This window comes from Panthera pardus, unplaced genomic scaffold, assembly GCF_024362965.1.
Source record: "Panthera pardus isolate Hobbes unplaced genomic scaffold, ASM2436296v1 HiC_scaffold_17, whole genome shotgun sequence".
Classification (NCBI taxonomy): Eukaryota; Metazoa; Chordata; class Mammalia; order Carnivora; family Felidae; genus Panthera; species Panthera pardus.
In genome coordinates, this window is record NW_026526732.1 from 101685884 (window position 1) to 101699807 (window position 13924).

At 40.3% G+C, this 13924-nt stretch overlaps 1 protein-coding gene across 2 annotated transcripts in view; it reads left to right on the plus strand.

Moving 5' to 3' along the window:
• PKHD1 (PKHD1 ciliary IPT domain containing fibrocystin/polyductin) overlaps positions 1-13924 on the plus strand; it is a 488429-nt gene that overhangs the window by 198851 nt on the left and 275654 nt on the right. For both annotated transcript variants that reach the window (XR_002082091.2, XM_019457395.2), the window contains exons 41-43: positions 3024-3149; positions 5817-5873; positions 6191-6321. Coding sequence is in view for 1 of the 2 variants with exons in the window: in XM_019457395.2 (XP_019312940.2) it covers positions 3024-3149; positions 5817-5873; positions 6191-6321 (314 nt within the window). In the remaining variant the exon portion in view is untranslated. The remainder of the gene's footprint in view (positions 1-3023; positions 3150-5816; positions 5874-6190; positions 6322-13924) is intronic.

The following is a 13924-nucleotide window of genomic DNA, read 5'->3' on the forward strand; positions in this document are numbered from 1 at the left end:
TCACTATAGGTACAATAGACAAGGAGCTAACCACATCTTGAATCCTACCTCTGTCATTTACTAGCTTTGTGATTACAGGCAAACTGATATTAAATAGTACACATAATCACTTTTATGAGAGCCCAGGTGCAGCAGAAAGCATTTCCATGTGAAACGGTCCTAACTCAGAGGAATCTTCTGCTTGGAAAAGTGGGAGTGAATGGGCTGAGGACCAGGTAGTTTCCCTGTGCCCACTGAGCAGGCAGATGGGTGCAGATCTTGGCCAGATCTAAAGACATAAGAACGGAACAGGAAACATCAAATGCAGATAAGAACAACTAGGTGAAAAACAGAATCAGAACCAGAAAGGAAGAATATGACCAGATGTAGATAAAGGTACTGAAACCAAAGTTGGAGAGACATAGGAGTATTCAAGGCAATATCCGAAGCTAATATGCAGAGATCCAGAGATGCTAAGTATTCAAGATAGCAGCTCTCATATTGAGTTACCCTCCCCAGCACCTCTAACACTGACACATTCAAGCTTTGCTTTTCTTGAAAAGGGATGGTGTTCTGAGGGTAATGTCTGACAAAGATTATCAGGGCATACTTGGTGGTTCATGTGGGCCTTGAGAGATGCTAAGATTTCAACAGGCAATGACAAAGTAATCATTGAGCTCAAGTAAGCATTGAGGGCAGAATCCTGACACCTGCAGCATTTTTTTTTCTTTATTCACCTGAAATCATATGCAAACCAAGGACCTCTATTTATCCTAATTTGCCAAATCTTTTCTATATTATTTATTTTTGATATTCAGGGAGATGGTTTCTAACATGGCTCCTTCCCTAGCGCCTTGGGATGGTCAGTATCTTTGTGCACTACTCTCTGGTTCTTTGATCTCCTGGTGCTTATAATGCTTCAGAAAGTTTGATGTGGCACCAGCTCCAGTATAAGTCAGGGTTGCAGTCACATATGAAGTATCAGTTGAACATAATCAAAATCTTCCTTGCTCAAAAATCAATCTGCCTCCTCCAACCTACTTCAGAATAGCTACACTTTTATCTATTTGAAAAAAATTTAATGTTTATTTATTTTTGAGACAGAGAGATAGAGACAGCATGAGTGGGGAGGTGCAGAGAGATAGAGACACAGAATCTGAAGCTGAGCTGTTAGCACAGAGCCTGACATGGGGCTTGAACTCAGTAGCCATGAGATCATAACCTGAGCTGAAGTCGGATGCTTAACCAACTGAGTCACCCAGGGGCCCCTTAAATTTGGTTTTATTTGAAAAGTGTTCAGTGCCTTAAAAGTTTGAAAGTCACTGAATTAATACATTATCCCCTATGGGTCTCTGTTGAAGTGCAGTTGACTTTCCTGGGAGGGGTTATCATATTAACCCAGAGGTTAGTAACTTCCGCATGCTTGCCAAAGAATCTTTTATTGTTTCATGCCCTGAAGGCCCTTGTACCCCGTGTGGCCAGTTGCTCCCAGCCACTAGAGTTAGAGGGTGTTGGAATCCTTGCTACTTTTACAGGTTTACCAGTCCCTAAATTCCACGTATAATAGCTCTAAAAACACATTAGTACTTACTGGTTGTTCAGATTGGCTGGCCTATATTGAATGAATGGCACAATAGCGATCCAGACTCAGGAAAAGTCTGCAGCAGGCAGTTGCCTACAGAGGTGGATGGGTTAACTTATTGGTGAGTGATGTGAGCGTACCTGGCACGAGAGGAGCCAAGATGGAGGGGAATGTGAAAGCTCAGTGTCTATGGTGACATAGTTGAGAATTTTCTGGATAGCTCCAATTTATTTATTTTTATTTACTCCTTTAAATGTTTATTTACTTTTGAGAGAGAGAGTGAGAGCACGTGCATGCACAAGCAGGGGGCGGGGGCAGAGAAAGAGGGAGACATAGAATCCAAAGCAAGCTCCAGGCTCTGGGCTGTCAACTCGTAGCCCTACTTAGGGCTCAAGCTCATGAACCTTGAGATCATGACCTGAGCTGAGTCAGATGCTTAACTGACTGAGCCACCCAGGCGCCCCTGGAGAGCTCCAATTTAAAAGTCAAATTATCTTTTAAACCAAAGTAATTTTTTCAGTATTTCAAACATTTGATATTTATACAATATCTCCCACTACGTGGAAATAATATGAAACTCCTTTATCAGGGTTTATCCTTTAATTAGCCATTATTGTTTTAATGTAAGTTTTCTATACTGGAATGAAGTTACACAAATACAGAATTAGTTTCATTCATCTGTATGTCTTCAGCACAAGGCCCAATTCCTGAAATATGTTGATAGCCATTAACTGTTTGTTCATTGACTGATTCAGTTGACATAACTTGATTGAGCAGGGGGGTACATGAAATATACCCATGGAGCTGATGTAATGATTTTAATAAATGTCTATTTGTTTTAGCATAGTAGAGATATTTCCCTTGTGCTTTCATAAAGCTACCACATTCCAATGTGAGAATCATGATCCTCAGGTTAACCTCTGACTTTGCTTCCATTTTGGAATAAGAATCTCGGCCTGTCTTGGGCCAAGGATATTATTGCCTGGTAAGTTAAAAAAATTATGTCACAGCTTGAAGAAATAATGAGTGTATCTCCTCAGGGAAGGTGTGATTTTCAAAGATCAGGTTTGGTCCTTTAGGAATATTCTTCACATTGTCCTTGGCTTCTCTCTAGTCACTGTCTGCCTTATTGTGATGAGGACTGATACCAACGATGGTGGCCAATTGGAAATCTTGACAGCTATGTGTTCTTTGGTAGTTTGGCCATACTGTATCTTTCTCAGATGGTTTTCTCTCTAGCATCTGACTCTTGGATTCCACCTTCCTTATCTCTGGTATCTTTGAGGCTCATTGGCCTGTTTACTTGATTTGGTTTCTCTTTCCAACTCCTCATTTCCTGAGTTTCATTATTGTGTGGGAAAATGTTCTTAGTTATATAATAGTTTGATTTGAAAATGATCTTCAGAATCTGAGGAGCCATCAGGATTTATTTCAAATGGTTGCCTTACTCTTTCTTGTTCAGATTCCTATATCCAGGGCTGCACAGTGTGGAGCTCTTTCAGTAGAGGCCTCAGCATGTCAAGGACCTTGGGCCTGAAGGTGGACAGTAATACATTCTACAATATTTTAGGCCATGCCCTGCTTGTGGGTAAGTGATGAGCTTGTTTAATTTTGGCATTCCTGAGTAGGATAAATTCTTTTTCAAAAGGAATTTCCCCAAAATTTGAATTCCTAATCTATAAAATAGCCTCTGATCAGTACAAATAGGCCATAGTTTAAAATTCTGAATTTCAGGGGAGCCTGGGTGGCTCTGTAGGCTTAGTGTCTGACTTAGGTCATGGTCTTGCCATTCCTGAGTTTAAGCCTTGCATTGGGCTCTGGGCTGACAACTCAGATTGTGCTCACAAGCAGAGTCTGATATTCAGATTCTGTGTCTTCCTGTCTCTGTGTCCCTCCCTCCTACTTGCACTCTCTCTGTCTGAAATAATAAATTAAATTTAAAATTCTGAATTTCAATTTACCCATCAGTAATTAGCTTCCTAAACTTTATCAATAAGAAACTGATCTTTTAAAGGTGACCTTTTGATTCAGGTTTAATAAATATGAAATGAGAGGTTTTCAAATTTACTGTCCGCAATTTCCACAATAATTCAAAGTCATGTAAATAAATCTCTGCAAAGTCTCATGGTATGTTAAACCTTGATGTTGGACACGGAGTTAAAAATCCTGAATTCTGTTCTCAGCTGCTCCTTAGGCTTGCTAAAGAAGCTCATATTTCAGAAACCTCTGCTTCATCACTTGTATCCATTTTTTCTCCTAAAGTTTATTCCCCTTGCAGAACCCAGAAGTATTCTTAGAAAACTCAAATTGCATCATTTCACTCATCCTTAAAAATCTTTAAGAATTTCTTATTGCTCTTAGATTACAGTCCTAAATCCTTAACCTGGCTTAGAAGATTCCCTCCGTGGAGTGCCTGGGTAGCTTAGTTGGTTAAGTGTTGCACTTTGGCTCTGGTCACGATCTCCATGCTCATAAGTTTGAGCCCTGTGTTGGGCTCTGTGCTGACAGCTCAGAGCCTGGAGCCTGCTTCAGCTTCTGTGTCTCCCTCTCTCTCTGCTCCTCCCCTGCTCATGTTCTGTCTCTGCTTCTCTCTCAAAAATGAGTGAACATTAAAAAAAATTAAAAAAGAAGACTCCCTCCATGATTTCACCTATATTGATATTTGTAAACTTGTCCTGCTCTTTTTCTATTCCTTTGTATTCTAACTACCCTATTTTACTTTAATTCTTTCAAAAGACCACTTTTTTTTTGTCTCAGGGCTTTTACATAAGCTTTTCCCTCTGCTCATACTGCTCATTGTCCTCCTATAAAGTTTCTCTCCCACACTCCTAAGTCAAGTCCCTCTATTTAAGCTCTTTTAGTCCCAATCATTATTTATTGATTTAAAATTATTATCTACTATGTTTCTAATCATATGATTAATGTCTATTTGTATCACCAGCTTTCATGTGAACATTGTTTCCTTAGCATTTAGCACATTAACTAGTGCATTGTAGGTCTATTTGTTGAAAGAAATGAATTAATTAATAAACAAAGGGTCTTTGAATATATTGGAATACAAAAGCAAATCAGAGGTTTCAATGAAAGTGAGCCTCTAACTGGATTTGTTAAATAGTATTTTATATTTAAATTAATTCTGTGATACCATCAGTGGGGACATGTATGTGTTTCATTTAAGAATGATCTGTCGAGAAAAAAGCTATAATGTCCTAATCCTGAGAGGGAAACTGTTGAGTGAGAAAATATGGATCATATAAATTTGCTTTAAAACAAACTCCAGCTCTAAAAGACAAAGAGCTAAGGATAATAGTGGCAATCACGTGCAGGAAAATCTTTTGATTGAGAAAGGGCAGCTACAGGGCAGTTAAAATAACAGGTGTAGGATTGACTTTGTCTATTCTTCCTTTTGTCTGTGTGAGGGGAAACGTTTGCTGAAACCTGGAGCGGAAGTGTAGGAAGGTACCCTAACGATATTAATTTAGCAGAAAACAGTTACGTGGAATAGACATTAACTAGGCAAGAAGAAAACCTGCAGGAGGAATTTAATTTAGCCCTTAATGTTTATTGTGGATTAGAGGCTCTGGACATCTATTATACTGCAGGTGATGAAATTAGATGTTTGTTTATTAGTGTATTATAAAGTACTCGATTTCATGCAAAATGAGTTTGTAAACTCAGATTCATGAAAACGGGGAGCCAAATACCTAAATACCTAGTGAGGAGAAGGGTCTGTGGGGCTGCTCTTTACTGATGTCGCATACATAGCTAATCGTTCTCTATAGCATGGCCCATGCTCTTTCATTCTCTTCTATTCCAAACTTCATTGGTTTAGGCATGAGGGTCCCAGGTACTGTCCAGCCTGTTGTTCCAGAACATTCCACATCTTCCAGGGGAAGAGTGTAGCCTGCAGAATAGTTGGTAGCCAATTTGAACAGCTAGGGGAGGGGCTGGAGTTGACACATGGACAACATGTGGTATTTGATCATGGAGACACTTAAACTCTTCCTAAGAGGTGAAACATTACATCTGTTTCTTTGTTCTTTATTTTTTTTAGATGAACTTCTGATTCACTGCAATACTCTAGAACTAAAAAGCCTGTATAATCTGTTTCTCTTTGTATGGTTCATAGATTGAAAACATAAAAACAAATTTAAAATAAGGCGCACCCGGAATAAGAACTAGCGTTGCCATATCCCTCGGTTTTCTGGGGGGCATGAAATGTGCTGAATGAAGTAACATGACCTTTTGTTCTCAGGTACAGACATGGACAGAAGATATACCTCTTGGGAGGCTACTTCTGAAAGAAAAATTGGTAAGTATGTAAAGTGCTTTTAAATCCATTACATCATGCTTAAGTTGTCATGTATTTGATAGACGGGTCTGATGGCAAAATGTTAGGTACCTTAATTTGTGAAACATACTGAACATTTTATATATATATATATGCATATATTATGCATATATTATGCATATATATGCATGTATATTTATGCATAATATATGCATGTATATTTATGTATGCATTATGTAAACCATAACGTGCATTAGTAGAAGCAAGACCATCGAGTTATGTAAATTTTAATTATGTTTGTGTCTCCCCTGGGTTTGATTTGTCTTTTCTTAAATTAGCCTGGCCAGTACAGGGAAATGTAATAAGAAACAATGTGATCATCAGTGTTTCTGGCACCGAAGGACTCTCCAGTCCTGAAATGTTGACGCCATCTGGTATCTATATTCGCAATCCCACCAACGTTGTCGAGGTAAGATCTGTAGTTCTCCCAGGAAGCTCAGAGCTGAGAGGCCATAAAATTAACTCCGAAAGTTATTTGGAGTGGTGGCAGTGGTAGAATGGTAGAAAGTGTTTACTTGTTGCACACTAGTATCAAGAAACAACTTAATGATTTTTATGGTAAACAAGTGCTTTAGAATAAACGTAATCATTTCTCTCAGAATTCCTGTGAACACTCTTTGAAGCAATATCTATAGGTAGCAAAACAAAGTAGATATTGGTTACTTTCTGGTCCTTTCGATTAACGCAAACTACAATATCTTCCTGAGTTGTCTGCTGTGGTTGCTGATTTTTGTCTCAATTCCAATAATAATTACTCATTAAATCTTCATTATCTTCCTGTATTAATGTGTTCATATTGTTGCTCTTTTGGAATGTTTATTTGTTTTGAGAAAGAGAGTGAGGGAGGGAACATGAGCAGGGGAGGGGCAGAGAGAGAGAATCCAAAGCAGGCTACACGCTGTCAGCACAGAGCCCGATGTGGGGCTCAATCCCATGAACAGTGAGATTATGACCAGAGCCAAAATCAAAAGTCAGATGCTTAACTGACTGAGCCACCCAGGTGCCCCGTATATTGTTACCCTTTAAGAGGTGTTGCACACTAGTATCAAGAAACAACTTAATTCCTAAGAACTGAGGGTCAGCAAAGTCATGAGGTATATGAGATCACATCAGATTCCAAGACAAATAAAACACACTCTGATGACCTTTTTTATCCTATTATTTAGTACAACTTAATATTACTTTTTCTTGGCAAATTTCTCCCTAAACTCTGAGAAATTAATTTTTTAGAGTACGGTTTAACCATAGATCCACGAATGAAGAATTACATCAGAGTAGGAGGGAAGGCCATTTAGTTTTGCCTTTATTAATTTTTTTTAAAGTTTATTTTTTTTTTATTTTGAGGGAGTGAGCAGAAGAGAGGCAGAGAGACAGAGGGAGACAGAGGATCCCAAGCAGGCTTCTTGCTGCCAGTGCAGAGCCAGACACAGGGCTCAAACTCACAAACTGAGAGATCATGACCTGAGCCAAATCGAGAGTTGGCTGTTTAACGGAGTGAGCTACCAGGCGCCCCTCATTTCCCCTTTTAATGATTCTATCCTGTGGATCATGTCCCGAAGGGTTAAGGGCCTCTCAGTCTTCTAGGACACTCATCTGAGCATCTATTGAGTCATGACAATTGTGCCAGATTTCTGAGGAACCCAGAGAATGCACTTCTGTCTCTGTCTCTCTGATCATCTGTTCTTAATTACTTTTAGCTGAATACCCCCTAATAAAAGTCATGGTTATCTCCTCAACCTTCTTCCAGACTCTTAATTACATTTATTCCAAGCACAGCTCTTACACACCACTTTAGGTGCCTAATAGGGACAGCTAATATGCCAGTAAGGAAAGGAGGCAGAACTGCTTTGATTGAAGGAAACCAAACTTTAGACCCAGAACAACAAGAGCAGCATTTAACTTGTTGGCGATCATGGGGCTTGTTGTGCAGTTACGCTGGCAGCTTTGGGGCCCAAAGAGCTGTGTTTTTGTACACTTCTCAGACCGCATAACTTGACTGCATTGAAATACCCAGAGGAAAGTTGTCCCATTCATCTTGCTGCATGAGGCTGGAGCGTATCTAAGTCCTGCATCGAATGCCAGGGGTGCTGTCCATCTGCCTTTGCTCCACTGAGTGGCACAGTGTGCCACGGGCAAGTGTCCTGGCCACTTGTCTGCTGGAATAATTGTGTTGGTTCTGTGTGCAGAGGACCAGAGGGCCATCTAAAAAGCTGATACGTCACCTGAGCTTTTGCAGACCTGTGAACGGTACCAAGTCAGCAATGAAAAAATGGAGTCCAAAGCAAGCTGTTTGTTTCCCATTACATGCTATTTCTGTTCATTTACTTACCTCCTCTTATATCTACTGTACAAAAGTGAAAACGAATGCAACGTATATGTTTGGAGGATGAGGTTTTAGCTTAAGCTGGTAGCACAGGCTCATTAAACTATTCCTTAGTGTATTCCTGACATTTTCATCTTTGATGACCTTAAAAGTCTGTAGTTCTCTTTTCATTAGCTTATCAGCTTGTAGACCCTAGCACAGTGTCTGAAATATACTAGTTGTTCAGTAAAAATTAATTGGATATAATGAATGAATGTAAGTGTAACTCCATACTTAAAGCATGGAGGGAGGAAAGAGAAAAGTAAAGAATAGATTCCAAGATACCACAATCATTTTGATGACTGAAAAATAGGATGTTTAATCTGGGGCAGCATTTAAATACTGTGGGACTTAGCTCTCAGTGTTAAATCTCGCACAGTACCCTGAAGTTTTTTTAGCTGTGTGCTGTCTCTTTTGTATTCTGTTGTCTAGAATATATCACCTCTAAAGACATAGGTGATAACTGGGTGCATGTGGCAAAACCTAAAAATTATGAACTCCTCTTGACCCTTTGGGCCAATGAAAGCTATTTCACTCACTGAGCAAGCTTTAAATTCATGTTTATTAAGTGTATCCTATATGGATGGTGCACAGACAATTTTGAAAATATTTTAGAAACAGACCTTAATTCCAAAGGGATGGTAAGGAAGCTACAATAATGATGTGTGTGTGTGTGTGTGTGTGTGTGTGTGTGTGTGTAAGTGTGTAATACGTGCAATAGGTAGAGATGTTGTAGAAAAACCTGCTGCCTTGTAGTGTTGTTCTGGTATTCAGGACAGAGACATTCCTGTACTCTGAGGAACTGTTACATAGGTGGTGGCTTCTGTGTCTTATTATGTGAGTAGTTTAGAGCCAGACTACCCCTAAAGGGAGCGTAGTCAAGTTTTGTGTGTGCTTAGTTTTTGTTTCCTTTTCTCCTGCTTTGTTTTTAAGTGTTCTTGTGGTTTGGCAAAAATATATATTTTTTAAATGTTTATTTATTTATTTTGAGAGAGAGAGAAAGAGAGAAAGAGAGCATGCATGTGCAAGTGGGGGAGGGGCAGAGAGAGGAGAGAGAGAGAGAATCCCAAGCAGGCTCTGCACTGACAGCCTGATGCAGGGTCCGAGCTCATGAGGAGTGAGGTCATGACTTGAGCCAAAACCAAAAGTCAGATGCTTAACCCGCTGAGCTACCCAGGTGCCCCTGGTAAAATATTTTTTTAAAAGTCATTGTATTTGTGTGATTTATTTGGATTTTTCATTTTTGTTTCCTTAAGCTTTTAATTCTGAAATAGTTTTAGCTTAGAAGAAGTTGCAAAAACATAACCAAGAGTTTCTCTGGACCCTTCCCCAGCTTTCCCCAGTGATACCATAACCATAACCATTGCCATATCCCTCAGTATGGTATCCCTCAGATACCATACCATAACTGTCACGATATCAACCATCAACATAGCAATATCAAAACCAGGAAGTTGACATTGGGGCAAACTATTAACTGTATTGAAGCCCTTATTTGGACTTGAAGAAAGTGACTTAATCCTAGTGGCTGGACAACCAATGGTGATAGCCTAAACCCTTCCTCTCATATACAGGAGACTGACCTCAAAGTCTCTGGCCTGGTGGGCAGGCAGGGAAGAAACAGTTGGTCCTTAAATGTCTGCAGTGATTTATGGTTACACATGATTCCAGTTTCCCCTGACCCAGAACCTAGGACCAAATGCTCTGCCATAGTGCACAGAATTCACCTTGGCTTCCAGTCAGCCAACCCAACAGCTCACTTGTCTTCAACCCTGCATAGGACGAGGGGATTTCAAGTGTGATATTTCTTTTTAGCTTTAATACCCACAAGTGGCCTGCCTGCCTGCCTCCCTGCCCAGGCTGCAGCTGAGCCAAGCCCGGGACAGTTTCTCTGTGAAGCAAAACCTGAGCTTTGTGTCTTCTTGCTAGTGATAGGATATTCAAGCATGCTATTCCTGTTTGAGTATCTGAGGCACTTGTGGTATGTATTCCTCTGAATACTCCTTATGTAGGCCTTTGCCATGCTTTTCAAAACAGATTGGTGGTGGTTCTTCCACGCTTCACCTGTGGCATTTAGAGCATTCCATTTTCAGGATATCTTCCCTTGACCATCTAGCATCTAAGTCTGTGACTCCATTTATGGGGATTTCATTATCTGTCCAGAGGCTCCATCACTCTATCTTTTCAGTAGACATAACCTATGTCAACCTCAGGCTGAAAGTCTTTGCTCTCAAATATCCAGGGACTGTTCACCTTCAGAGCGCTAGAGTATCCCATGTTTATGTAGGCACTGGAAATTTCCCATGACCAGACTCCTGTTTAGGATAGTCCGTGGAAAAACCCTGGAGACAAGCCCTTTGGAAACATCCATTTAATTTGAGGGGAATTTGTTCTGGTTTGTGAATCAATTTTGTAAGGAATTCTGTGTTTAAAGGCCAATTTCAGTTCTCTAGCTCTCCCCACTCAATAGCTAATGTATATTTAAGAGCTGCCTGAAGGGTTAACTCACTTTTTTTTCCTAGTGATTATAGATGCACACCTCAAGGAGCTGGCTTACTTGGGCAGTTAATTTCTCTCTGGAATTTCTCTTGCTTGAATGTCCATAATACATTGACTTCCGCAAAGAATTGATTTCCACACAAAATTCCCTGCTTGCCTTAAACCCTTCCCCACAAGCCGCCGGCTGCCTGCATAAATATGTGGTTTTTCCTCATGAATCATTTGTAGCATACCCAATTGGAATGGAGAGTAAAAAGGGCTGGGAAGTAATGTGATCTGACTGTTCAAGTGCTTCTTTTATGAGAAAAGTGAGCCTTACCAGCTAACAGAAGACCAAAGTTACAATATTCTGCCCAACTAAAAATGCACTTGGAAAGCATTTATATTTATGTATGTGTTCACCCAGATGTTCCATAAATGCTAATGACAGTAGGGCAGGTGATTCTACAAATCTATTCATTCGTTCAAAATACGTACTCTCTGAGCACCTGTCTGGCAAAGGTGATGAATATGGATGTAATTTCTTGGAATATATTCTTGAAATATTTGAATCTTTTTTTTTTTTAATTTTTTTTTAACGTTTATTTATTTTTGAGACAGAGAGAGACAGCATGAACGGGGGAGGAGCAGAGAGAGAGGGAGACACAGAATCGGAAGCAGGCTCCAGGCTCTGGGCCATCAGCCCAGACCCCGACGCGGGGCTCGAACTCACGGACCGTGAGATCGTGACCTGAGCTGAAGTCGGACACTCAACCGACTGAGCCACCCAGGCGCCCCTGAATCTTTTCCCTCCTGGGAGAGTCTTGGTAATGAATGAGCATTTCATTGGTAATGATATAGAGGTGTACGTCCAAGTGAGATGTACCTTTCTCATTGTTTATATACTTGCAGAAAAAGTGGGGGTTTAAGAAGCTCCCATTCTCTAATTCTTAGTGCTTATATATTCATGGGCTTTCCCATGGCTCGTACGTGTGCTAGAGACATAGCCCACAATGTGGGCTGTGTGGAAGGTGGAACTTCACATGTACTTCCCCGAGGAAGGTTCTGTTCGTGTAATCGTAACAGTCAGTAACCATGTTACTTCCTTGTGTTTCTGTGAGGGCTGAAGAGATATATTGGGCGCTTGTATTTGCCAACCCAGCCACAGTTGTTCTTTCTGAAGTTGAGAATCATGAGCACTTGTCCTGTTTGCTAGCAAGAGGAAAGAATTGAGATAGCTGGATTTGATGCTAGTAAGTATTCTTTTTGGAAATGCCTAATGCCAGATTTGCATGTTTAAAAAGATATAAATGTTGGTCTTTCCACCAAAATTTGGAGATGTGCTACTGGAGAGTGGGTTATTTCAACAACACCTAGTGCTAGTCTAGATCAGGTTTCTCAGTCATGGTAGTATTAGTATTTTGGGTGCTATAATTCTTTTTTTTTGTAAAGTTTATTTATATATTTATGTATGTATATATGCATGTATTTATTTTGAGATAGTGGGTGAGCAGGGGAGGGACAGAGAGATAGAGAATTCCAAGAAGGCTCCATGTTGTCATTGCAGAGCCTGATACGGGGCTTGATCCTATGAAATCAACAGTCAGATGCTTAACTGACTGAGCCACCCAGGAACCCCTCAGGTGCTATAATTCTTTGTCATGAGAGGCTGTGCTCTGTACAGCAGCATTCCTGGACTATGCCACCCCAAGATTATTGGAGTCTTAGGGAAGGCCCAGGTTTCCTTAAGTCATGTTACCATCTAAAATAGTAATTCAACTTCATATTCCATCATGTCCAAAAGTCACTTGTGCCAAGTTCCGTGTGGTAGATGAGGCATGTGATTAGAATTTTAAATGGCCTCAGGAAATTGGAGAAATGCTCAGAATCCTAAATAATGAAGTACAGGAGAAAAGAGGCCACTAGTCCACAAAGAAAGAAAACAGTGTGTATGTAACTGAGTTAAAAATGAGGAACGGCTGGCTAATTACAAATACCCAGGATGAAAGAGCCTTCAGGCACACAGTGAATAACAAGCTGAAGTTAAGGAAACAGCATTGTGGTTGTGTCAGCATGTGCTGGCTCCTCGATCAGGTCCTTGCTGATGCCTACTGGTCAGGCTTCCAGTGTCAGTGGAACTTTCAGAGGACTCTGGTCCTCACTTATGCTTCCCAGGAGGCAGAAGTCCTCCAGGGATTAGGGCACTGGGGCATTGGTTCCTCTTCTCACATGAGGCAGAAGTTGAGGATTGCTGGTTTTAAAACAACTTGTTTGAGTTTTCCTGCATGTTGACTTTACTTGGTTGTGGGGGGTATGTGTGTGTATGTGTGTGTGTGTGTGTGTGTGTATGTATGTAGCTTCCTAGTGGAACATGTAGCACACCTAGAGGACAAGGCTCTTGAAAGTCCCCTTCTGTAGAGAGTACTGCTTTTAATGACTGCCAGTTGACTACTCAGGTTCAGAGAGCTACCTTTAATAATACCTAAACTTCTTTCATTTAGGAAATGAAGTCAATAAAGTATTAGTCTAGAATGACTGAAGCTATGGGCTGAAATGAGTTTACTCAACCTAAGGATAGAGAACAGCTACAAGTAAAAGAGTGTCCTTGGAGTCTCTATTGTTGGTCCTCCTGTGCCCACAATGGAGTAAAACTCCTTAAGCTGTATGAAAGGCTGTGACAGAGAGCTCTGCCCCTGAGCAGGCCAGAACTTCCTCCTTCAGTTCTAACACTTTTTTGTGTCCTGTCCTAACATCATTATTCATCATGGCATGCGTTAGTGTTCCATAGACATTGCTGACAATCTCAATCTTTTCTTTCTTTTGTTTTTTTGATAATGTATTGTCAAGTTAGCTAACATACAGTGTATACAGTATGGAAGATATTTACAAATGACATATCAGATAAAGGGTTAGTGTCAAAAATCTATGAAGAACTTACCAAGTTCAACACTCAAAAAATAAACAATCCAGTGAAGAAATGGGCAGAAGACATGAATAGACACGTTTCCAAAGAAGACATCCAGATGGCTAACAGACACATGAAAACATGCTCAACATCACTTATCATCAGGAAGACACAAAACCACACTGAGATATTCACACCTGTTAGAGTAGCTAAAATTAACGACTCAGGCAACAACAGATGTTGGTGAGGATATGGAGAAAGGGGAGC